This window comes from Pan paniscus, chromosome 6, assembly GCF_029289425.2.
Source record: "Pan paniscus chromosome 6, NHGRI_mPanPan1-v2.0_pri, whole genome shotgun sequence".
Taxonomy (NCBI): domain Eukaryota; kingdom Metazoa; phylum Chordata; class Mammalia; order Primates; family Hominidae; genus Pan; species Pan paniscus.
The window spans coordinates 29,972,499-29,999,248 of NC_073255.2; the positions used below are offsets into that span (position 1 = coordinate 29,972,499).

The 26,750-nt window shown below is 42.2% G+C and overlaps 2 protein-coding genes across 5 annotated transcripts in view; both read right to left on the bottom strand.

Annotated features, from left to right (window-relative positions):
* Positions 1-625: 625 nt before the first annotated feature.
* Positions 626-4,826, bottom strand: LOC100986481 (cytochrome c). 2 transcript variants are annotated; one of them, XM_003807922.5, is made up of 4 exons: positions 4,623-4,826; positions 3,007-3,868; positions 1,757-1,933; positions 626-1,651 (listed from the first exon to the last, which is right to left on the bottom strand). In XM_003807922.5, the coding sequence occupies exons 3-4, from the start codon at positions 1,923-1,925 to the stop codon at positions 1,503-1,505; spliced, it is 318 nt and encodes a 105-aa protein (XP_003807970.1). In that variant the 5' UTR covers positions 1,926-1,933; positions 3,007-3,868; positions 4,623-4,826; the 3' UTR covers positions 626-1,502. The 2 variants fall into 2 exon arrangements, with proteins under 2 accessions (XP_003807970.1, XP_054971771.1); XM_055115796.2 differs by lacking the exons at positions 3,007-3,868; positions 4,623-4,826 and adding an exon at positions 2,497-2,963.
* Positions 4,827-19,893: 15,067 nt separating this feature from the next.
* SPMIP4 (sperm microtubule inner protein 4) overlaps positions 19,894-26,750 on the bottom strand; it is a 49,726-nt gene continuing 42,869 nt past the window's right edge. For all 3 annotated transcript variants that reach the window (XM_034963827.3, XM_063605654.1, XM_008960032.4), the window contains 2 exons: positions 26,390-26,481; positions 19,894-20,950 (listed from right to left, as the gene is read on the bottom strand). In XM_034963827.3, the coding sequence (XP_034819718.2) occupies positions 20,129-20,950; positions 26,390-26,481 (914 nt within the window). In that variant the 3' untranslated portion in view covers positions 19,894-20,128. The remainder of the gene's footprint in view (positions 20,951-26,389; positions 26,482-26,750) is intronic.

Below are 26,750 nucleotides of genomic sequence, written 5' to 3' on the forward strand. Positions count from 1 at the left end.
TTAAAGGATTTCCAGGATGCATTTTTAAATTCCCCACCAGAACTCAGACTAGGACTTCAAATATGAATTACAGCAAGCTTTCCACATTTCTTCTATAAATAAAAATAAGACTCATATGTTATAAATTGCTTTCAGGCCTTAAACACCTATCTAATCGTCCCTATCACCTTTGAGACCATGGATTCACATCTTCTCAGTCTTCTCACTGTCCCAATAAGATACAGTTCTCAGCTCCACCAGCATAGATTTATTTTCTCATTATTCTTTATGACTTACCTTGTGCTCACCATCTCCACAAAATCTCCAAGGACTACTCTAAATGTGTATGGCACAGACTATGCATGAAATAATTCAGTATGTAATTATACACTGTTACACATCACAAAACTATGACCAGAGGCATTCCTCTGTCCATGTCTGGCATAAATGCTGCAGTTCTCAATCTGGGCAAAGAAACTAAGAGTCAATTAGTGAAGTGTTATTCTAGTTGAGGCAGTCCTAGAAAACCAAGTAAACAATCTAGCACCATGACTGGTTAACACTGCTGCACTGACATTTAGGGCTCCTGCACTTTTTAATCATTAAAATTTGTGCATCAGTCATGAAATCAAGCACAGTCAAAAAATCATGATCTGTGGTTTTCTTTTTAATTATCTTTAGTCTTGTGATCACACATAATTTTAAAATTTGTGTATATCTCCGTTACTTTAATCCTTTTAAGTTGGCAAAAGCACCATTCCCAATCACAAATACGCAGTTCTACAGTTTTGTTTCTGAATGGCTGTTTAAAGACAATCCTAAATTATAACTTAGTTTGACTTAGATTGTAAAGAATTCAAGAGTGAAGTTTAACTTGCTACTATTTTAAAAGCATGTGACCTTATAGATCTATAAGATGTGAGAGGTGTTGAATAATCTCTAATATTACACATAAACCACACTAAAATGCCTTTCAATAAGTAAAAGGAACCATTTTAAATACAGGGAATTATAATTAGATTGGCATAGTTAAGGCCAAAACTATAGACATTGCTACCTTATTTATCTTCAACCCTTGCCTTTAAGAGGCAAATGAACATGAACACAAAACACAGGTGAATCTTGCTTGGTTCTAAGACAGTGAAGGAATTTCCCCAGTATTTAAATATATTCACATAACCAGTTATATAAATCTAAATATAAAACCAATCTCCAGTAAGTTTTAAGATGGCACTCACCATCTTTGTGAAAAGTTGAACATTACTAACGAAGTCTAATCATATCTTTAAAAGGGGTAAACAGTGATAGCATTTACTGAATTGGAGTTACTATTAAAATTCAAAAACTGAACATATTCATTTAACCACAAGCCAGTCTTAGTTTTAAATCAGGACTGCCCAACAAAATATTCTGTCAGTCATTCATGATCTGAATTCTGGTGTATGAGATCTATTAAAGGATGGTACACATAAAAAAGTCATGAGACATTTCTGTTTTGTAATAAATAAGGCAGTGGCCAACTATTACTCATTAGTAGCTTTTTTGAGATAAGCTATTAAGTCTGCCCTTTCTTCCTTCTTCTTAATGCCGACAAAGATCATTTTTGTTCCAGGGATGTACTTCTTGGGATTCTCCAAATACTCCATCAGTGTATCCTCTCCCCAGATGATGCCTAAACAAGAAATAATGCATCGGTTAAGTAGTTCACACTCCTGACAGTTTGCCACATGTTATATTCCTGCATTTTGTGCTGTTTTATTTAACAAGTGACTCTTACCTTTGTTCTTATTGGCGGCCGTGTAAGAATATCCAGGGGCCTGACCTGTCTTCCGCCCGAAGAGACCATGGAGATTTGGCCCAGTCTTGTGCTTGCCTCCCTTTTCAACGGTATGGCACTGGGAACACTTCATAATAAAAATCTTCTTGCCTTTCTCAACATCACCCATATTTAATTCTAAAAACGAAAGCTTCAACTTAGTAAATTTTTCCTCAGGTAACAAATACAGTGTAAATGAATGACCACTCTAGCCACTTAATTACCAATCCATTGCTAATTTATGTCATTAAATACCAGAACGAATCTTGTTTTGCTTTAATACTCTTTATACCAAATATTCTTTAATACCAAAAACATCTTTTAGGAGTACCTCCTCAAAAACGTATTTTTGTGTGTATACGTGAAGGAACGTTAAAGCCCAAGCAAAGAGGGAACCTAATTCAAACTCCAGTTTCAGAAGAGACAATCATGGTCACGAAGTCACAGATCTGAAGCTCAAGGGCGAACACATTAAGCCAAAATCACCACAACCGCAACTTTTAAGAAGATCTAACCATTTAATCTTACTACAATGTAAAGCCACCTCTCCCTGAGGATAACGCAAAGCACACAAATGTTTACAAAGCGGTCCTGGCTGTTTCTATCTGCCCAGGTCACAGGAGTAGCTTGACACTCGAACTTGTGAATGGGAGCGCAGGGGCAGGCTGCACGGTCCCCCGGGGACATCCCAACTCCCCTACCTGTGATCTCCTGGGGCGACCACGAGGTCACCCGTCCAGGTCGGTTTCAAGGTGACTGATGAAACTCTTTCTAGGATGTCAGAACGACTGACGGAAGAAACATGCGCCCACGAAAAGAAATGGCCCCTTATTAGAAGAGCAACAGCTTTTGCCTTCTGAAGAAGAACGTGAAGCTCTAAGCTTCGGCTTTCCAGGAGGGAAGTCTTGCCTATCATTTCCATAGCCCTTCAGCAACCACTACGGAAGGGGCCGCCTCTTCCTCGGATCTGTATCCAAGCCGCCTCCAGTCCCTGACCGAGACCATACCTGTCCCTAGTTAGGGCTCGGCCGCACCTCAAGCCGTTACTCGCCCAGCTCGGTCTGACCACAGTCCAGGGTCCTCACTCCCCGCCCTCCCACCCAGCGCGGGCTCCACTCGGAGGCTCCCCGCTTGGGTTTCGGTCGCTCGCGAGTGCGCGCCTCCCACAGCTCTGCCTCTAACCAGGTGCGGCCTCCGCGACCCGCTCTCACCTCTTTTTAGTCGCTGGCACAACGAACACTCCCGCTCCGAAGCCGGACGTCCCCACTCTCTAAGTCCAAGGACACGCCGGTCCGCGTTTAAGTACCGGTGTAAGTGCAACCAAACTCGCTCCGCGCTCCCGCGCCCTGACGTGCGGCCGAGCTGGCGGCTACGCAGTAACGTCGCCGCACCTCATTGGCTCCAGTCCCAATGCCTGCGCCAAGGACCTGCGCGCGCATGCTGGCGAGCAGGTTAGGGTGTACGGCGCGCGTGCCCTTCCTCTCGGGGCTTTTCCCGGCCGTTACGACAGGCCTTTGGTCGTACGACAACGAGGTGGTGTCGGGAGAGGTGACGTCACTCGCGGGCCTCTGTGCGCTTGCGTGTGCTGGAGGAGCGGGGAGGGTGGGGCGGAGTCGCTTGGTTGGCGCGTTGCCCTGCTAAAGTATCAGTTCTTGGGCGTGGTGATGTAATGAGCTTTGAGCAGGGCGTTTTGCCGGTCCAGGAAAAGACGCCCTAATTTTGGCGCACCTAGAGGTCTCCTAGCTACCATCTTGTCAGCAGGCGACCTTTACCCAGACTCTGTCCTACTACCACGGCTGGCGCCAACAGCATCCTAGAGGGACAGCCTGGAACCAGGAGTTACACGAGTTGGGCACCAGCTCGTGACCTTGTTCTAGTTCCACCTCTACTCTGTTACTTTCAGTCATATTCCAGCTCTCCGCTTGATGGACGCCCCAAGACTGAGGAAGGTGCTGCATTTGCGGCAGAGACAGGATTATCCCTCTGACCCCTTACCTGTCGGCGTCTTTTCTGCTAACGCCCTCCTCTCCCTCGCGTTCGTGTGCCTAAAGAACACAGGTTTGCTGGCAACATCTAGGAAGAAACATTTTTAGATGATTAGAGAATTCTTGGAAATCTAGAGGATTTGCATCCCTTCTGACCTAGGTAAAGGTCATGTTCAAGTAAGCTTAATGCAGTTGAGGTCATATTAGAAATAAAGGCGTTAATATCACAGCTTTTAGTTATCATAGTTATCCTTTAAAACTAGATCCCCTTCCTGACATGCTCAGTTCTGTCACCGGTTTTCTTGACTCCTTTACCCCTGAAATTCTGGCCCCAAGTTCTGATTAATTTTTCCTCCTTTCTTGTGTTCTGTTCCCCGCCCCCCGCACCCCCCCCGCCCCCGCCCGTATTCTGTCTGGCATGCCGTATTCAGTCAAGTGTTTATTGGCCGGGCGAGGTGCTTCACGCCTGTAATCCCAGCACTTTGGGAGGCCGAGGCGGGTGGATCACCTGAGGTCAGGGGTTCGAAACCCGCCTGGCCAACATGGCGAAACCCCGTCTCTATTAAAAATACAAAAATTAGCCGTGCGTGGTGGCGCGCGCCTATAATCCCAGCTACTCGGGAGGCTGAGACAGGAGAATCGCTTGAACCTGGGAGGTAGAGGGTGCAGTGAGCCGAAATCGTGCCACTGCACTCCAGCCTGGGCGACAGAGTGAGACTCTCTCAAAAAAAAAAAAAAAAAAAAAAAAAAAAGTGTTTATTGAATGCATGTTATGTGTCAGGCATTTTTCTAGGTACCTGGAGTATTATAAATCAGTGAGGACTCTTTCTGGTGGAACTTACATTCTGGGATCCTTTCTCCCGTCCTGCAACTTAAGTAATAGATACAAGGAGGTTGACGTAGATTATCTTAGATCACTTCCAAACCACTGGTCTTATTATTTCTGCTCCGATCCTCTATCTCCCTATATGACTGGAGTCTTTTTTTGTTTTTGAACCGTGTCCTGACTTCCAGTTCCCCTCTAATTTCACACACTACAGCCACAGTCTTCCTATAAAACAGAGCAGAAATCACCACACTTATTCAAGACCTTTTGTGCTTTTTGGAGGGGACAAAGATAGTGAGCATTTGGGTGTACTCCTTAAGTAGGCTTATTTGGCAAACTATTGAAATTTTTAAAAGACCAAGCTTAGCAACATCTTGAAAATTCAGCACATACTTATGAAGCCAGGTCCTGATATTGCCACTCATACCCTTCTAAGGACAATGTAGTCCTTAAATAGGTAACTGTTCTATCATCAGAAGTAACTAGTCTCTGTTCATTCTGATGAGGTTTCATGTGCTGTTACTGCAGATCATATAGATGTACCAATAAGTCAGTTAGCCAAGTGAATGGATTGAAGCCATTTTAAATTTATTCTCATGACAGGAAGAATAGAAAACAGGAAGGGTTTTATTTATTTATTTATTTATTTTTTGAGATGGAGTCCCATTCTGTCATCACCCAGGCTGCAGTGCAGTGGTATGATCTCAGCTCACTGCAACCTCTGCCTCCTGGGTTCACACGATTCTCCTGCCTCAGCCTCCTGAGTAGCTGGGATTACAGGCGCACACCACCACGCCTGGCTAATTTTTTGTATTTTTAGTAGAGACAGGGTTTCACTATGTTGGCCAGACTGGTCTTGAACTCCTGACCTCGTGATCCACCTGCCTCGGCCTCCCAAAGAGCTGGGATTACAGGTGTGAGCCACTGTGCCTGGCCAGTTTTTTTTTTTTTTTAAGGAAATTGTGGATAAAGAGTTGTTACTGAAAGTAATGGGAAGATGAAGAGACAGAAAGAACAACCACAAAAATGAACAGTTAGCACCTTCCTGTAGTAAAGCAGATACCATAAATTTTGTGTTATATATGTATTCAAGAGATTCATGGTACCTACAATTTACTTGCGGTACCTAAGAGAATTAGTTGAAGAGAACAGTAACATTTTGCAAACCGCTTTTTTTCATATTCATTTCTGTTATATCTACTCCCCCACCTCCATCTTCTTAAAATTATTTATTTATTTTTTTATTTTTGAGATGGAGTCTTGCTCTGTCGCCCAGGCTGGAGTGCAGTGGCACAATCTCGGCTCACAGCAACCTCCACCTCCTGGGTTCAAGCAGTTCTCCTGCCTCACCCTCCCAAGTAGCTGGGATTACAGGCATGTGCCACCATGCCTGGCTAATTTTTTTTTATCTTTAGTAGAGACGGGGTTTCACCATGTTGGCCAGGCTGGTCTCAAACTCCTGACATTGTGATCTGTTCACCTCGGCCTCCCAAATTGCTGGGATTACAGGCGTGAACCACCATGCCTGGCCTCACATAACTTTTATTACAGTATATTGTTATAACTGTTCTACTTCATGATTATTGTTAGTCTCTTACTGCGCCTAATTTATAAATTAAATTACATCATAGTTATGTATGTACTATATAGACAAAACCACAGTCCAGCCATGTATCACTTAACAATAGGGATATGTTCTGACAAATGTGATGTTAGGTAATTTTGTCGTTGTGAACATTGTAGAGTGTACTTACACAAACCTGGATGGTATAGCCTTAATATGGTTTGGCTTTGTGTCTCCACACAAATCTCATCTTGAATTCTAATCCCCCACCTGTCAAGGTAGGGAGCTGCTGGGAGGTGATTGGATCATGGGCATGGTTTCCTCCACGCTGTTCTTGTGATAGTGAGGGAGTTCTCACTACATCTTGTTGTTTGATAAATGTCTGGCATTTCCTCTGTGCTCTCTCTCCTGCCACCATGTAAGATGTGCCTGCTTCCCCTTCTGCCATGATTATAAGTTTCCCCAGGCCTCTCCAGCCATGTGGAACTGTAAGTCAATTAAACCTCTTTTCTTTATAAATTACCCAGTTTTGGGTATTTCTTTAAAGCAGTGCGAAAACAGACTAATACAAGCCTACTACACACTTAGGCTATATGGTGTAGCCTACTGCTTCTAGGCTAGAAACCTGTACAGCATGATACTGTACAGAATACTGTAGGCAATTGCAATGCAATGGTTTTTGTGTACCTAAACATAGAAAAGGTACAGGAAAAAGAAAAAAACAACATTGGTCGGGTGCGGTGGCTCATGCCTGTAATCCTAGCACTTTGAGAGGCCAACGTGGGTGGATCACCTGAGGTCAGGAGTTTGAGACCAGCCTGGCCAACACAGTGAAACCCCATCTCTACTGAATATACAAAATTAGCCAGGCATAGTGGCAGGCGCCTGTAATCCCAGCTATTTGGGAGACTGAGGCAGGAGAATCACTTGAACCCGGCAGGTGGAGGTTGCAGTAAGCCGAGATCACGCCATTGCACTCCAGCCTGGGCAACAGGAGTGAAACTCCGTCTCAAAAAACAAAACAAAACAAAAAGAAACAGCATTGTATTTGTGATCATCATTTACCAAAACATTGTTATGTTGTACGTTACCATATATGTAGGGTTTGGTACTATCTGCAGTTTCAGGCATCCACTGTGGGTAAGTGGGGATGACTGTATTTTTAAAAACTCTTCTGATTAAAAAAAAGTCTAGTAAAATCCCCCACCCTACCCAATCAAAATTGAGACACAAGTAAGAGAAATCTCCAGGTTGGAGATTTTGAGGTAGGGCATAAGAACTGAAAATGGTGTGATAAGCATAAGCTGACTCCAGGGCCATTTTAAGGACTTGTGTTGAATGAAAGAGCCTCAGGCTGTAATAGCAGTGCAGCAAAATGGAAGTAAAGCTCATACAAAATGGTAATGGGCGAGTTGAGGGGAAAGTTGGCAGAGATCCATGCATAATCCTGGTACACTTAAATCTGAAGAATACAATACAGTCTTTCCACCAGCAAAGAGAAGAACCAGGCTAGTCTTGTCTGTCTTGGCCTTAGTATCAAGTGGCAGAAAAAAGTATTCCCTAAGAATTCATAACCACAGGTCTGCCTTCATGCAGGCTTAGGGTTTGATTGTACTCTACTCGCATGGTCTGAGAAAACTCTATCTGAAAAATGAACAAAGACATTGTGGATGGGCAGTGTATCCCTGTGTCTGGCAGAAGCAAACACAAATCACCAGAGGAGTATTTCAACCCAGGCCACTGAGGATTCCCATTATCTGTCTGTCGGTCTATCTATCTATCTATCTATCTATCTATCTATCTATCTATCTATCCATCCATCCATTATATCAATTCAGGGCTTACAGAGGTTTGGAATCTGGCAAACCACCCCCTACTTTAGGCCAGCATTAGGCTGCACCCTGGTAGTGAGGGTGAACTGGCCAAAACCCAGATCTTACAAGGTCTGCGGCCTGACATATTTTCTGGCTGGCCAAGGAAAGCCTCAACTTTTGAACTTGGAATAAGGAGTTCTGTTGCCTCCAGATACCTGGTAAAACCAAATGAAAATTATTTCTGGCAGAAGATAATATCAGCTAGACTTCAAATTATTTCTACAAATAAAATTTTCAAATAAAGTATTCAGCCAACAATGAAAAATAATTGCATACACAATATGAATGAGAATCAGCAGAAGAAAAAAGATCATAGGGATTCCTGATTTTGGAATTATCAGGCAGTCTGTAATACATTAACATTTATGATGTTCTAGAGAAAAAAGCCAAAGTTGAAAAATTTAAAAGGGAACTAGAAATTATAATGTTTTTAAAAAAGATTTGAAAAAGAATTAATTAGAAATTCTGGAACTGAACAATAAAATTAAGAGGATGCAATGATAACATTTATGTACCTTTTAAAATTTTTATGAGTACGAAGTAGGTAAATATATATATACTTAAGAGGTACATGAGATATTTTGATACAGGCATACAATGTATAATAATCACATCAGGGTAAACGGTCTATCCATCACCTCAAGCATTTATCCTTTTTTTCTGTTACAAGCAATCCAATTATACTTTTAGTTTGTTTAATGTACAATAAATTACTGTTGAGTGTAGTCACCCTGTTGTATTACTAGACCTTATTCATTCTTCTTCAGTGGCGCCATTTAATGTCTCAGCCCCCCAAGTAGCTGGGACTACGGGAGCAAACCACCATGCCCAGCTAATTTTTGTATTTTTAGTAGAGATGGGGTTTCACTATTTGGTCAGGCTGGTCTCGAACTCCTGACCTCAGGTGGTTCACCCGCATCGGCCTCCCAAAGTGCTGGGCTTACAGGTGTGAGCCACCACGCCCAGGGCAAATAATATTTTATAACCCATTGTTTTAAACTGATGACAACATAACATTGATTGCATAAACAAAAATCAAAGAGAAAACTAAGAAAAACTCTGCACTTTAACTTCACTCTCCCCACTTTTAAAACTTTTTCTTGTTTCTATTTATATATTATTATACTATGTCTTGAAAAGTTGTTGTAGCTATTATTTTTGATACCTTAGGTTAATCTCTAAGTCTTTCTACTCAAGATATCAACAGTTTACACACAATTACAGTATTATAATATTGTGTGTTTTTCTGTGTACTCACTATCAGTAGTGAGTTTTGTACCTTCAGGTGGTTTCTTATTGCTTACGAATGTCCTTTTCTTTCAGACTGAGGAACTCCCTTTAGCATTTCTTCTAGGACAGGTCTGGTGTTGATGAAATCCCTCAGCTTTTGTTTGCCTGGGAAAGTCTTTATTTCTCCCTCACATCTGAAGGATATTTTCACTGGATGTACCATTGTAGGATAAAAGTTTTTTCCCTCAGCACTTTAAATACGTAATGCCACTCCCTCCTGGCCTGTAAAGTCCCACTGATAAGTTTGCTGCCAGACTTATTAGAACTCCTTTTTATGTTATTTGTTTCTTTTCTCTTGCTTGCTTTTAGGATTCTTTCTTCATCCTGGATCTTTGGGAGTTTGATTATTAAATGTCTTGGGGTGTCTTCGTTGGGTTAAATCTGCTTGGTGTTTCATAACCTTCTTGTACTTGAATATTGATATCTTTCTCTAGGTTTGGGAAGTTCTCTGTCATTATCTCATTGAATAAACTTTCTACCCTGATCTCTCTCTCTAGCTCCTCTTTATGGCCAATAACTCTTAGATTTGCCCTTTGAAGCTAGTTTCTAGATCTTATAGGTGTACCTCATTCATTTTTTTTTAATTTGTATTTTTGTTTATTGGTCTCTTTTAAGTATTTATTCCTAATATTCCATTTTTAAAAAATTTGTTTGTCCTCCAGAATGTCAACAAAACTCCCAGACTTTCAAATATTCTGGAGTCCAAAATTTTCTTTTCTTTTTTTTTCTTTTTTTTTTTTATTGATCATTCTTGGGTGTTTCTCGCAGAGGGGGATTTGGCAGGGTCATAGGACAATACTGGAGGGAAGGTCAGCAGATAAACAAGTGAACAAAGGTCTCTGGTTTTCCTAGGCAGAGGACCCTGCGGCCTTCCGCAGTGTTTGTGTCCCTGGGTACTTGAGATTAGGGAGTGGTGATGACTCTTAACGAGCATGCTGCCTTCAAGCATCTGTTTAACAAAGCACATCTTGCACCGCCCTTAATCCATTTAACCCTGAGTGGACACAGCACATGTTTCAGAGAGCACAGGGTTGGGGGTAAGGATCCCAAGGCAGAAGAATTTTTCTTAGTACAGAACAAAATGAAAAGTCTCCCATGTCTACTTCTTTCTACACAGACACAGCAACCATCCGATTTCTCAATCTTTTCCCCACCTTTCCCCCTTTTCTATTCCACAAACCCGCCATTGTCATCATGGCCCATTCTCAATGAGCTGTTGGGTACACCTCCCAGACAGGGTGGTGGCCGGGCAGAGGGGCTCCTCACTTCCCAAAAGGGGCGGCCGGGCAGAGGCGCCCCCCACCTCCCGGACGGGGCGGCTGGCCGGGCGGGGGCTGACCCCCCCACCTCCCTCCCGGACAGGGCGGCTGGCCTGGTGGGGGCTGACCCCCAGCTCCCTCCCGGACGGGGCGGCTGGCCTGGCGGGGGCTGACCCCCAGCTCCCTCCTGGACGGGGCGGCTGCCGGGCAGAGGGGCTCCTCACTTCTCAGACGGGGCGGCCGGGCAGAGATGCCCCTCACCTCCCAGATGGGGTCGCGGCCGGGCAGAGGTGCTCCTCACATCCCAGACGGGGCGGCGGGGCAGAGGTGCTCCCCACATCTCAGACAATGGGTGGCCGGGCAGATACGCGCCTCACTTCCTAGATGGGATGGCGGCCGGGAAGAGGCGCTCCTCACTTCCCAGACTGGGCAGCCAGGCAGAGGGGCTCCTCACATCCCAGACGATGGGCGGCCAGGCAGAGACGCTCCCCACTTCCCAGACGGGGTGGTGGCCGGGCAAAGGCCGCAATCTCGGCACTTTGGGAGGCCAAGGCAGGCGGCTGGGAGGTGGAGGTTGTAGCGAGCCGAGATCACGCCACTGCACTCCAGCCTGGGCAACATCGAGCACTGAGTGAACGAGACTCCGTCTGCAATCCCGGCACCTCGGGAGGCCGAGGCTGGCGGATCACTCGCGGTTAGGAGCTGGAGACCAGCCCGGCCAACACAGCGAAACCCCGTCTCCACCAAAAAAATACGAAAACCAGTCAGGCGTGGCGGCCTGCGCCTGCAATCGCAGGCACTCGGCAGGCTGAGGCAGGAGAATCAGGCAGGGAGGTTGCAGTGAGCCGAGATGGCAGCAGTACAGTCCAGCTTCCGCTCGGCATCAGAGGGAGACCATGGGGAGAGGGAGAGGGAGAGCCCTCATTCATTTTTATTCTTTTTTCTTTTGTCTCTTCTGAGTGTGTATTTTCAAATAGCCCATCTTCAAGCTCACTAATTCTTCCTTCTGTTTGATCAATTCTGCCTGTAAGGGACTGCATTTTTTAGTACGTTAATTGCATTTTTCAGCTTCAGAATTTCTGCTAGATTCTTTTTAATTGTTTTAATCTCTTTGTTAATCTTGTAGAATTCTGAATTTCTTCTCTGTGTTATCTTGAATTTTGTTGAGCTTCCTCAACACAGCTATTTTGAATTCTCTGTTTGAAAAGTCACATATCTCTTTCTCTCTGGAATTGGTCACTGGTGCCTTCATTAGTTTGTTTGGTGAGGTCGTGTTTACCAGGGTGGTCTTGATGCTTGTGGATTTTTGTTGGTGTCTGGGCACTGAAGAGTTAGGTATTTATTATTGTCTTCACAGTCTGGGCTTTTTATTTTTTTGTATCCACCCTTCTTGGGATGGCTTTCCAAGTATTTGAAGGGACTTGGGTGTTGTGATCTAAGTCTTTGGTCACTGCAGCCATATCTGCATTAGGGGCCATCCGAAGCTCAGTAAAACTATAGCTTTTGCAGACTTGTAGGGGTACGACATTTGTGGTCGTGGGTAAGATCCAGGAGAATTACCTGGATTACCAGGCAGAGACTCTGTTCTCTTATCTTACTTTCACCCAAACAAATGGAGTCTCTGCGCTGAGCTGTCTGGAGCTAGGGGAGAGGTGACACAAGCACCCTTGTGGCCACCTTCCACTGTGACTGTGCTAGGAGAGACCTGATGCCAACACAGCACTGGGTCTGGTCCAAGGCTTGCAGTGACCACTGTCTGGCTACAGTAGCTTATGTTTCCTCAAGGCCTGCATTCAGAAGCTGGTGAATTCAGCCAGCCTTGTGTCCTTCCTCTCAGGGCAACAAGTTCTCTCCATCTTCAAGTAGGTCCAGAGATGCTGTCTGGAAGCCAGGGCTTGGGGTCGGGAACCTTAGGAATCTACCTGGTACTCTATTCCACTGTGGCTGACCTGGCACCCAAACCACAAGATAAAGTTATTCTCACTCTTCCCTCCTCTTTCCTCAAGCATCAAAGTCCTTCCCCATGACCACCATTGCACTAGCCCATGGCTAGTACTTCCTGGCTATGCCAACGTTCACTCAAGGCACAGGGGCTCTTCAGTCAGCTTGTGATAAATGCTACTAGTCCCGAGTTTCTCCTTTCAGGGCAGTGGGGTCCTCTTTGGCCCAGGGCATGTCCAGAAATGCTGTCTAGGAGCAAAGGCATGGAGTCAGGGACTCCAGGAGCCTGCTTGGTGCCCTACTCTCCAGTAGCTGAGCTTGTATCCAAGTCGCAAGACAAAGTCTCCTTACTTTTCCCTCTCCTTTCCTCAAATAGGAGTCTCTCCCCTGAAGCCACCACACCTGAAGCCAGCATGGCTGGCTACTACTACTGATTATTCAAGCCCAAAGGCTCTTTAGTCAGCAAGTGATGAATCTTGCCAGGACTGGGCTCTTCCCTTTAAGGCAACAGGTTCCGTTCTGGCCCAGGGTGTCTCTAGAAATTTCATGTGGGGGCTAGGGCATGAAATGGGGGCCTCCCCCTAGTGCACAGTTCTACCGTGGCTGAGCTGGTATTCAAGTTGTAAGACAATGTCTTCTTTACTCTCCCCTCTCTTCTCCTCAAGTGGTGGGAAGGAGTCTCTCCCAGTGCTGTCAGCAGCAGTGCCTGTGGCTTGGAGAGGGGTGACGCAAGCATTCCTTTGGCCTCCCTGGCTAGCATCTCACTAGGTCACGTACATTCTAAGCCCAATGGCTCCAAGCCCAGCAACAGAACTTGCCCAAGAATTGTAGTTCTTTTGGCCTATTCTGCCTTTCAAGTTTATTTGGGACCCCCCCAGAGCACTTTAGCCCACGGTAGCTGGGCCTGCTAGAACTCAGGTTCTGGCTGCTTGGATGAATGACTCCTCTCTAGCTAGGGCTCATCTACATGCTCCCTCTGGGCACTGGCTGATTTCTGCCCAGTGTTGTTTTTCACTGTGACAGGGCAGCACTGAGTTCCAATGCAAGGCCCTGCAATCACTGCCCTGTCCCTTCCGCAAGCACACTGATTCTCTATGCCATGTGGCCACTGCTGGGGGATGTGGAAGGGGTGGTGTAGGCAATCCAAGACTGCCTTTTTTACCCTCTTCAGTGCCTCTTTCCTTAATATGATGTTAAAACCAGGTACTGTGATTGCTCACACGATTTTTGGTTCTTATGAAGGTTCTTTTTTGTGTGGATAGTTGTTCAATTTGTTGTTCCTATGTCGGGGGCAATTCCTGGAGGCTTCCATTTGGCCATCTTGCTCCACCTCTCCACCAAAATGACTTTTTGGAGAGGAGTTATTAGACTACCTCTGGAAGTGCTGTAACAGCCCAATGGGTTCTTCTTGCCTGCTGCCTAGAAAAGCCAATGCATTGAGAGCAACAGTTTTTGGAGCAGAGAAAGAGTTTAATTATCAGAGGGCCGGCCAAGCAGAAGGATGGGAGATAATTTTCAAATCTGCCTCCCTAAGAATACGGAAGCTAGGGTTTTTCAAGGATAGTTGGTGGCTGGGTGTGGTGGCTCATGCCTGTAATCCCAACACTTTGGGAGGCCGAGGCGGGTGGATCACTTGATGTCAGGAGTATGAGACCAGCCTGGCCAACATGGTGAAACCCCGTCTCTACTAAAAATACAAAAAATTAGCCCAGTGTGGTGGTGCATGCCTGTAATCCCAGCTACTTGGGAGGCTGAGGCAGGAGAATCACTTGAACCTGGGAGGTGGAGGTTGCAGTGAGCTGAGATCATGCCACTGCACTGCACTCCAGCCTGGGCGACAGAGAAAGACTCCGCATCTCAAAAAAAAAAAAAAAAAAGAAAAAAGAAAAAAGAAAAGCAAGCTGGGGACGGTGGCTGGTTATCACTTCTTTTTTTTTTTTTTGAGACGGAGTTTCGCTCTTGTTGCCCAAGCTGTAGTACAATTGCGCGATCTCGGCTCACTGCAACCTCTGCCTCCCAGGTTCAAGAGATTCTCCTGCCTCAGCCTCTCAAGTAGCTGGGATTACAGGTGTGTGCCACCATGCCCGGCTAATTTTTTGTATTTCTAGTAGAAACAGGGTTTCACCATGTTAGCCAGACTGGTCTTGAACTCCTGACCTCAGGTGTTCCGCCCACGTCAGCCTCCCAAAGTGCTGGGATTATAGGTGTGAGCCACCGCGCCCAGCCAGTTATCACTTAACTACACCTACTTCTTAGCAATTCAGGCCCCTCCCATAATCCTAACCTTGTGAACTTTCATTAGTTTTTCAAGGGTGATTTTTGGTTCCTGAACAAGTAGGGGGATAGTTTTGGGAAGGAAGGAGCTATTATTGTCTTTGCCTTACAGTTAAACTATAAATTCCTCCCATAGTTAGCTTGGCCTATGCCCAGGAATGAACACACAGCTTGTGAGGTTAGAAGCAAGATGGAAATAGCTATGTCAGATTTATTTGACTTTCATCATTTTTGCAAATGCAGTTTCAGTGACACTGGGAGCAACACACATCCATATCTGTTCAGTGGTTTGGAGCAGGGCCCTCAATCCCTGCTCTGTGGCCTGTTAGGAACAGGGCCACATAGAAGGAGGTGAGTGGGGGGTGAGCAAATGAAGCTTCATCTGTATTTACTACCACTCCCCTTCACGCACATTACTGCCTGAGCTCCACCTCCTGTCAGATCAATGGTGGCATTAGATTCTCATAGGAACTCGAACTCTATTGTGAACTGCACATGCAAGGGATCTAGGTTGCATGCTCCTTATGAGAATCTAATGCCTGATGATCTGTCACTATCTCCCATCACCCCCACATGGGACCATCTAGATGCAAGAAAACAAGCTCAGGGCTCCCACTGATTCTACATTATGGTGAGTTATATAATTATTTCACTGTATATTATAATGTAATAATAATAGAAATAAAGTGCACAATAAATGTAATGCACTTGAATCATCCTAAAATCATCCTCCCCCATGCCCCGGTCCATGGAAAAATTGCCTTCCACAAAACTGGTTCCTGATGCCAGAAAGGTTGTGGACTGCTGGGTTAGAGGACATGGAGCTGGAAGACCTGAGAAGGTAGAGAAAAAGGTTCTATGCCAGACTGGTCATATTTAGAAAACACTTCGTATTATTGTTACGGTGGGGGAGGAGGGGTCCTTGCTCCCAGAGCCCCCAAGATGGTGGCAGGCCACTTCCAAAATGGCAGCAGGCCACTTCCAAAATGGCAGCAGGCCACTTCCAAGATGGTGGCAAGCCTCGTGTTCTCTGACCTGGGGTTCTTGGCCTCACAGATTCCAAGGAATGGAATCTTGAGCCATGGGGTGAGTGTTATAGCTCTATTAAAAGCCATGGGTCATGGAAGAGAACCATGGAACCCAGTGACTAGTGTTCAGCTCAATTAGGACGAACCCAGGCACTTAGCCCTGCAGGAACAATGGCAAGCCTTTAGCCTGATTGGGAGTGGCAATGGGCACCTCGCTGGATCAGGAGCACAGCAGACACCCTGCTGGATCCGGAGGGATGGAAGTCAGCGGCGGGTCTGCGACGGCAGCAAACAGCAGTGGTGGACGGCAAGTGAAAGCTCAGCTCAAGCCTTAACAAACACGGACCAGAAGAGCGCAGTTGCAAGATTTAATAAGAGTGAAATAGTGAAAACAGATCTCCCATACACAGGGAGGGGACCCAAAGAGGGTAGCTGTTGCTGGCTCGAATGCCTGGGTTTCTATCCCGATCATTGCCCCTCCCGCTGTGCTGTCATGCAACAGATGATTAGCTATTTCTTTACCTCCTGTTTTTGCCTAATTAGCATTTTAGTGAGCTCTCTTTACTATCTGATTGGTCGGGTGTGAGCTAAGTTGCAAGCCCCGTGTTTAAAGGTGGAAGGGGTCACCTTCCCAGCTAAGCTTGGGGATTTTTAGTCGACCTAGGAAATCCAGCTAGTCCTGTCTCTCAGTATAACTATTGTTGTGTGCATTTTATTCCTCACTACTGTATATATCATTGACAATGCTAAGTACTTTTTTGAAATATCTAGGCTTTGTAGGTATTCAGTGCCTGATACATATGTTAAAAGTAAAAGTAGAGGTTGTAAAATAATACATTTTGTAAATATCTTTTTGTTAAAATTCCATATGAAATGTTTGAGGGAGAATGGCCAAACCACCCCTTGAGTAGTACACATTGTGTTTGTGCACTGTTTCAGGGGAGGAGACAGGAAAAGGAAGTGCAAAGAGCTCTATGCTGATGTCCACAGTGAGGCAAGATTAACCACTGTTCTTTACTTCTATGCATTTTATTGTACTTATCTGTGTATATAAAGGATAAACAATACCTAATTTACATCTAGTCTTTCTAGATGTTAAAGAGTTGCTTGTGTATAACAAAAGGTTAGTAAACGAGTATGTTTTATACATTTTGCTCAAATTTCCGAAAATTTGAGCATTATTGACCACTGAGTTGATGGAGATGGGAAGGGTTTTAGGCCAGAATGTTCATATTTTAAAGGCTCTTTCAAATTATAACTACTCTTACATGTGTGCAATTTATTCAAGACTGCTGTACACATAGTGGACAAATTAACTCCTTATGTATGTTAAATGTAGAGGTAGTAAAATATCACTTTTTGCTAAAATTCATAGGAAAATTGGCTTTTGGAAATAGAATTGTTACACCACTTCTGTGAGCAGTATATTATTGTCTGTACTTGTTCAGTGGTTTAGAGGAGGTAGGAGGGAAGGAACTGCAAAAGGTAATATGCTAGTGTGTTCATATTTGGACATTTTCAGGAACTTTTTTTCTGTATGTTTTGTGCATTTTGTTTTGCTGTGTATATAGTGTATATAATGGACAAATGAGTCCTAATTTTGCAACATCCAGTCTCTAGATGTTAAAGAGGTTGCCAGTGTATGAAAGCACTTAGAATTAGCACAGTTTTGTACACTTTGTGTTGAAATAGCAAGTTGTCTTCTGTAAATGACTTGGATATGAATTTGTTCAACCATCTCTAAGCATTACACATGCTTGTTTGTCCACTGGATTGAAGGCAGAGAGAAGGAAGTGAGGATAGAATGGTTCAAGGCCAAAGTGGTCATATTTAGAAGATCTCTCAGATTGTGACCCTTGTAATGTGTGTAATTTAACTGCTGTGTATATAGTAGACAAGTTCTGATATGAAATATCTAGTCTTTGTAGATATTCGGATGTGCCTAATGTTTTAAAAGCAGAAGTAGTAGAGTAATACTTTTTGTAAATAGCTTTTAAAAATTAATGGAAAATACAGTGTTTGGAAGTATAATAGAATGTTAAACCACCTCTGTGAACAGTGTACTCTCTGTATCATTCATTGGGTTGAGGGAGGAGGGAGGAAATTGCAAAAGGTGTTTTGCTAACGTGTACTAGAACATTTCAGCTTATCCATTGCTCTATATATTATGTTCTTTTGATTTAACTTTTCTGTACTGTATATATTGTGCATGTACTGGACAAGTGAGTCTTAACTTTATAATACCGAATCTCTGGATATTAAAGACGTTGCCAATGTATGACAAAAATAGAGTTACTAGGCTGGGCATGGTGGCTCACGCTTGTAATCCCAGCACTTTGGGAGGCCGAGGCAGGTGGATCACGAGGTCAGGAGTTCGAGACCAGCCTGGCCAACTAGTGAAAACTCTTCTCTACTAAAAATACAAAAACTTAGCCGGGCGTGGTGGCAGGTGCCTGTAATCCCAGCTACTTGGGAGGCTGAGGCAGGAGAATCGCTTGAACCCAGGAGGCAGAGGTTGCAGTGAGCCAAGATTGTACCATTGCATTCCAGCCCAGGCAACAGTGTGAGACTCTGACTCAAACAAAAACAAAAACAAAAACAAAACACACACACACACACAAAAGAACCAGTTAGTAAACTAACACATTTTGTAAAAAAAAAAAAACAAACAAACCAAAAAAACAAAAACAAAACACACACACACACAAAACAAAAAAATTGAGCTTTTTGATGAGCATGCTTGGAGTTTGGTATTTTCTGTCATCAAATAAGGGCAGATTCATTAGCTTTAACAATCAGCAGAGTTAAAGGAAAGGCTGACTTCCTCTTAGTTGAGGAGCATGACTATGACAATGCCTAAAGAGAAGGCTGTGCCACCCTTGCATGGAGGTAGGCAGAGTGAACACCATATTTAGAATGTAATTTCTAACTAATTTCCACACAACCCAGGGAAGCTGGGTACAAAGGTATGAACATTACACAAAACTCTAGGAGTGCAATCAAAACCTCAAATTTTTATACTGGAGAGTTACATCTTCCAAAGTTTATTATTTGGAATTCCATTCCAGTGATCTACTCTGTGATAAAAAGTGTGTACACTATATCTCCCTCACCTCGGACACTCCCAATTGCATTACATATTAAAGGCTATAGAGAACCCAGTGACCAAGGCATGCAACTGACATTGTTGCTCCGATTTCCCCAGTATTATTTCACCATGTAAACTTTTACTTCCTGTCATAATGTAACTAGTGCTGTACAGAATGCAGTTGGAAAAAAATTCTCTAACTTCAGCCCAGAATAGTTTTAAGGAGGTTACAACCAAACGACATGTTGGTCATAAAATTAAAATAAATATTCACAAAATACTTAAAGAAATTCCTCTTGAACTTCCACGATAGACTATGTTTAAAATCTACCTCTTGGCACATTAAATGAATTGACTTGCATATGGGAGTTAGCCAAACTCTTAGAGAACACACTCCAGAAATGAAGATTTGGGGCTCTGTAATAACTGATACCAAGCCATCCTTTCTTGCTATAATTAGAACTCACCAGTTGCTAATTAAGGCCATTGCTAGATCTTCAGTAAAATAATTTTATCTGCATAAAAGAAACAGTTATGTTTCTCAATCAGAAGGTTAAGGGTAAGCAAACAATTCAATTTGTAATGTGTACATGCAGAGAGTTTTGGGTTTCATTTTTTTTGCTGACTTATTTTCTTTACATGTTTACATAAAGGAACAGAGTCCACATACTTTTAAGACAATATAGTTTTTAGAGGTGTCCATCCCTCAATTAACTAGGTGTCTGGGTTTTGTCTTTTCTACCTAATGCTACTATGTACAAAAATTTACATAAAGGGACAGTGTTCTCATTTTTATTAACATACTATAATTTGTATAGTCATTCATTAATTATTGATCATTTGAGTTCTTTCCAGCTTTTCAATTTTTTTTGGTGAAACAATGATGTAAACTTTGTTGTACACATTGCTTTTTGTGATTTTGGAAAATTTCCTTGTATAATCTGAAGATGAGAGATTAAAGACTATAAATTTTTCTAGTTCTAATATTTTATTGCCAAATTGTTAAACTTTTCAAGAAGTCATAACATCACCTTTTCTGGGTTCCTCCAACCAGATACTAACTTAAATTCCTGAAAATGTAAACCTCACTAACAAGGTCCTTGTGGTTTAATCTAGAAAACAGAATCCAGCAATACGAAGGAAATTCTGTTATATTTTTTAGCTTCTTGCAAGAGGCTGGGTTTTGAAGGGAAGAATGAGTATCTCAATTATAGAAATAATAGGAATTATGGCCACAGAATTGGTGCTTCATCCCCGAATGCTCATTATCCCTGAGGTCTTTATGGTCTTCTAGAATTGATTTATGGAAACGCTTTTGTGCACCAGTTTTTGAAAAAGAGTTCTTAAGCTCCAGCAGGTTGGTCTGAGGTTTGGTCACTCTAGCTCTAGGAATCCAACCAAGAACAGGTCTTGTTTCTTCATTGTTTTCCATATTCAAGAACAACTCTTCTTCTGGCTTACTTAAAAAATGTTCTAAAGTGAAAGCTTCCGTGTCTTGTTTATTTTGTAAAACACTAGGTTTACTAAGGCTAACAGGGTTTGGACATATATTATACTGATCACGTAGGGGAGATTTAAGATTTTCATAGTGAATCCAGTGGTCTGGTTTACAGTAAGGTGTGGGTTGGGTTTTTAGTGACTGCTGTCTCCAGTATAAATCTTCTGTCTTTTTAGTATCTGTGATTTTTGGAAATGGCTTTATGTCATAAATGCTAGTCAGGTCTTTTGTTGGGTAACAAGATGGGAGTTCATAGGTAGACAGCAAGCTCTGTTCTTCTATGATCTTCTCTTCAATATCCTGGTTTTTATGGGTCACACCGGCTGGTATGTTATCACTAAGTGCCATCATTTCTTTAGAACTGGGTACAAAGGTATGAAAATTACACAAAACTCTAGGAGTACAATCTGGACAGGAACGTGGTCTTTGCTGGACTATAGCCTCCAGAGAACGTCGGTTCTGAAGTAATCGGGCAATTCGTCCTTCCAACGGTCTGGGAGGTTTGAAGACAGGATGGAATTTTTCTTGCTGTAGTTGTGGGATAAAAAGGAGAAAAAAATTGATCAGGGATATTGCCACAAATGGTAGGTCAAAAGTCATACCCATTTTCATTGTCTGAGTACACGAGATGGGCGTAGGAGTGTACATTGCAATGCTCTTTGATACTAATTTAAAGACATTGAAATTTGGGTCCAAATACATTTTCCTCCTTTACTGGTTTTAGAGAGTATGAAAGGGGCATGTTTTTTATTTGGCTATACAGAACTCTTTCTGTGTGGGAACTCTGCTTTTAAACTTCAAAGATATAAAGCAATCACTGGAATAAAACTTCTGTCCATCACTAACAGATGGCATTAGCAGTGTGTGCAGTTATTTAATCTCAGCCAAAGTCTCCTTTATTAGGCCTTAGCAAGTGCCCTTAAACCTTGGCTGAATCAGAATCATCTGCAGAGCTGGCATGAAATTCCTAAGCTCCTAAGACCCTCCAAGACTGTGGGTCAGAAGGTCTGTAGTGGGCCCCAGGAAGCTGAATTTTATTTTATTATTTTATTATTTTATTTTTTCTTTCCTTTCTCTTTGGTTTTCATTCTCTTATGGTTTTGGCAGGTTTTGACAGTATTAGAGTAATGCGAACCTCATAAAACAAGTTGCGGAGTGTATTAATTTGCTAGCGCTGCCATAATGAAGTACCACAAACTGGGTGGCTTAAACAATAGAAATTTATTGTCTCATAGTTCTGGAAGTTCAGCCTCAGTGTATTGGCAGGGTTGGTTTCTTCTGAGGGTTGTGAAGAAAAATCTGATTCCTGCCTCTTCCCAAGATTCTGGGTGGTTTAATGGAAATCTTTAGTGTCCCTTGGCTTGTAGAGGCATGACCCCACTGTCTGCTTTCATGTTCACAAGACATTCTCTCTGCAGCATGTCTACCTCTAAATTTTCTTTTTATAAGAACACCAGTTAGATTGGATTAAATTCACCCTCATGACCTCATTTTAACTTGATTACCTTGGAAATGACCCTATTTCCAAATAAGGTCACATTCTAAGGTACTTGGGATTATGCTACAACTTCAACAAAAGAGATTACCCATAATATGGGGTAATTTAACCTTCCTTACATTCTAAAAATCTTGTGTAAGATTGGTGTTATTTCTCCTTGAAGATTAGAAAAGATTTACCAGTAAAACCACTTGGGTCTAGACTTTCCATTTTAGGAGGGTTTTTGATAAATTCAATTTATTATTATGTATAGGACTATTCAGATTTTCTTTATCTTCTCATGCCAATTTTGGGAGGACCACTTTTTAAGGACACTTGTCAATTTTAAGTTATGATCCTTTTAATGCCTGGAGAATATGTAATGATAATCTTTTAAAAAAATTCATTATAACTGTGATTTATGTGTGTATTCTTTTGTTCTTAATCAATCTAACTAGAAGTTTGTCAATTTTGTTGATCTATTCCAGGGATCAGAAAACTTTTTTCTGTGAAAGGCCAAGTAGTAATAAGCTCATAATTTAGTGTAAGCATTGTGGACCATATGATCATCATTGTAACAATGCAACTCTGCCATTGTTGAATAAAATCAACCATAAACAATCCATAAACAAATGAATATTGCTGAGTTCTTTTATTTTCTTTTTGTGAAGATAGAGTCTTGTTATGTTGCCCAGGCTGGTCTCTAACTACTAGGCTCAAGCAATCCTCCTGCCTTTGCCTCCCAAAAATGATAGGATTACAGGCCTGAGCCACTGTGCCCAGCAACTGTTGCCATGTTCTAATAAAATTTATTTACAAAACCAAAAATAACCACAATGAGTTAATACTCCACAGTCACCGTATAATCAAAAAGAGATAAATAAATAACTGTTGGCATTTATGTTGAGTAATAAAAACCCTCATACATTTCTGGTTGGAATGTAAAGAGTTACAGCCACTTTGAAAAATGGTTTTGAAGTTTCCTAAAATCATATAACTACTCTCCCAAAACAAAAACATATGTCCATACACAGATTTGCATGTAAATATATGGAAGCTGAATTTTCAATGAGCATTTCAGGTGATGGTGAGGCTGGAGATTTGCTATGCTTTGAGAAACACTGGTCTGAGGTGTCATGTCTGTGCTTCTTTTTAAGTTGTTTTATAAATATTATGAACTCAATTATGTCTGGTAACTGCGAAAGTAGTGAGTGTATTTAAAGTGCTATTAATAGATACACGCTGGGTGGTGGGAAGAGGACGCAGCTGACTGGGAGGGGGTATGAGGAGGAAACTTTCTGGAATGATAGTATTCTGTATCTTGATAGGGGTTTGGGTTACAAAGGTGTGTTTGTTAAAACTCGATGAATGTACACTTAAGATTTGTGCAATTGCATTGAACTTTATTTCACCTTAAAAGAAAAAAAAACCGCAAACAAATATTGAACTCTGGTTGATAATATACATGCTGAATGTTTAGGAGTGAAGTATACTAATGTCTGCAATTTACTCTAAAATGCATACAAATAATATATTTTTATTATTTCTGGATGATGGATGGTTAGAGGGATGGAAAGATGGATAGATTATGTGATAAAACAAGCATAGCAAAATGTTAGTGGTAGAATCTAGGTGGTGAGTATATGGGTGTTAATTATACTTTTTTTTTTTTTACTTTTCTGTATGTTTCAAACATTTTATAATAATATGTTAAAGTAAAAAAACTACCAAAGAATGTATGTATAATGATGATGGAATTGACAGCAGAGATAATACAAATGAGAGTAGTGAGAAAATAATCACTGTAGCTTGGACTTAAAAAAATGGACTTAGGAACATCCTTTTGAAAGCTAATCTGCTTATAGTCAGAGAAATTTCCATATTGAGGTAACAAATTTGTTACAGCCTTTAGCTAATCAAGTTTGAGTAAATACTGTGATGAAAAAACTTCAGCTCTTTGACGTGCTTTGTTAAATTTGTCATAAAAAAGGACAGGACTTATCATATTGTACTTTGACCATATATATTTCTGTATGCAAGAAGCAGTTTTTAGTGCTTTTATTTTACACTACTACAATAAAATATTTCATACACATTTTTATTACCATTAAAACATGTTTTCCCAGTCTGTTCTTTATGGTTTAATCAGAAACCAGCAAGAGTCACTAAAACTTTCTTTTAAACTTCCAATTATCTTAGGTATATTTTATCTCATTATTCATAAATATTTAAGAGTTGATTTGCTTGCACAATGATTTTGTATATAACGTATTTGGCAAACATCCTGTATATAATGGAATATGTATTTTGTACATACCATACAGGGTCGAATCTCTGGAAATCTGGACAGTTGTTGAACACACCTGACAACATGTGTTCATATAATATTTTCTATACTTAGAGAATGCTCATTGCAAATTCAACATAAAAATTATTAAAAACCCTTCAGTGAATGATAAAACACAGTCTATAAACCTGCTCCTGGTGTTATGATTTTATATAACCTTAGGAAATGCTGAAGCAAATGTAAAATCAGTATGTTCAGCTCAGTTTTTATTTTATTTATTAATTTATTTTGAGATGGAGTCTCACTCTGTTGCCCAGGCTGGAGTGCAGTGGCACAACCTTTGCTCACAGCAACCTCTGCTTCCCAGATTCAAGCGATTCTCCCACCTTAGCCTCCTGAGTAGCTAGGACTACAGACATGTGCCACCATGCCCGGCTAATTTTTGTATTTTTAGTAGAGACAGGGTTTCACCATGTTGGCCAGGCTGGTCTCCAACTCCTGACCTCAGGTGGTCCACCCGCCTCAGTCTCCCAAAGTGCTGGGATTATAGGTGTGAGCCACCGCGCCTGGCCCTCAGCTCAGTTCTTTTGTTTTCTTTTCTCCCCCCACCCAGCATGATCTTGGCTCACTGCAACCTCTGCCCCATCCCCCCGGTTCAAGCGATTCTCCTGCCTCAGCCTCCAGAGTAGCTGGGATTACAAGCGCCCACCACCACGCCCGGCTAATTTTTGTATTTTTAGTAGAGGTGGGTCTCACCATGTTGGCCAGGCTGGTCTCAAACTCCTGACCTCAGGCAATCCACCCGCCTCAGCCTCCCAAAGTGTTAGGATTACAGGCATGAGCCACCGAGCCTGACCCAGCTCAGTTTTTAAAGTGTTCACACTGAAATAATCTTACAGATGCTTTTCCATGTGTTTTTCACAATTTATATATCTTCAAAATGTTAATTTTGTTTTCAAAATTTGTAGTTGTCGAGAATAAAATTTAGGCCTCAAATAAAACAACACATATGCAAACTATTAGGTCATTTCATCTCATTTACATAATTAAACCAACAGATTATACTTTTGCTTATTAAAGGGCTCGATTATTTCTTCCAGGCCATTTCGCATAATCAATTTAAAAGTCTCTATTGATATCTGCAGAGAATGTATTGGCTTTTCATTGTAATTCAGCCAGCTCTCAATTATTATGAATATCAGGAGGAAGCCTTTATTTCTTCAAAAGCAATGGTAATGTACAAGATATATAAATATGCAAAGGGCCAGGCGCAGTAGCTCACGCCTGTAATCCCAGCACTTTGGGAGGCCAAGGCGGGCGAATCACGAGGTCAGGAGATCGAGACCATCCTGGTCAACATGGTGAAACCCCGTCTCTACTACAAATACAAAAATTAGCTGGGTGTGGTGGTGCGTGCCTGTAATCCCAGCTATTCTGGAGGCTGAGGCACGAGAATCGCCTGAACCCAGGAGGCGGAGGTTGCAGTGAGCTGAGATTGTGCCACTGTACTCCAGCCTGGCAACAGAGTGAGACTCTGTCTCAAGAAAAAAAAAAAAGCAAAGATCTATGGAATTTACTAGGAATCTCATTAAATCACTAGTTAAATTCTTTTGTAAACTGCTTCTTTTGTAAGTTATTTCAGCAACAGTAGCATAGTAGAAAATCTGTTAAAAAAAAAACCACTCTGAAGAAGAAAAGAAATCTCTTTTTATTTTTTTGAGATGTAGTCTCGCTCTGTCGTCTAGGCTGGAGCGCAGTGGCACGATCTCAGCTCATTGCAACCTCTGCCTCCTGGGTTCAAGCGATTCTTCTGCCTCAGCCTCCTGAGTAGCTGGGAGTAGAGGCGAGTGCCACCACGCCTGGCTAATTTTTGTATTTTTAGTAGAGACAGAGTTTCACCATATTGGCCAGGCTGGTCTCGAACTCCTGACCTCGTGATCTGTCCGCCTCGGCCTCCCAGAGTGCTGGGATTACAGGTGTGAGGCACTGTGCCTGGCCCAAGAAAAGAAATCTTGCTTGTTTTCCCAAACAGCAGACAAAGTATTCAAACCAGTTCAAATCAGCTCAGAATTCACTTCTAAAATAAGTAAAAATTTCCATTTGCTAACTTGGTTGCTAAAACCCAAGACACAAAAAGTGGCAAAGCAAGAAGGAGCCCAGCACTCTCCCCCCAAACAACTGAGAGTTGACTGCAATTACTTACAGGCTCTGGGTCAAATCCTATCTTTCCTGTTAACTCTGCTACCGTCTTTTCATGGTAATCATCCAGTTCAAGGGGGTCCATGGGCCCCAGACCTTAATGGAAACATCATCTTATTATTTTGTTAGGGTAAACGAAGAACGACAGTTATATTACCCTTTATAGGAAAACTTACCCATTCCTTTTGTAATATAATTAGAACCAATAAAATGAAAACCAACCCTACCTCCCAGCTACCTATGAAGAAAAATTTACCACCCACCTTAATTCTTATTACTTAGGATTTAAATACTTCGAGAAAAAGGCAAAAACATGAGAAGTTGAAAGCTTGTCATAGCATTTGTTAAATATTCCAATTTTGTTC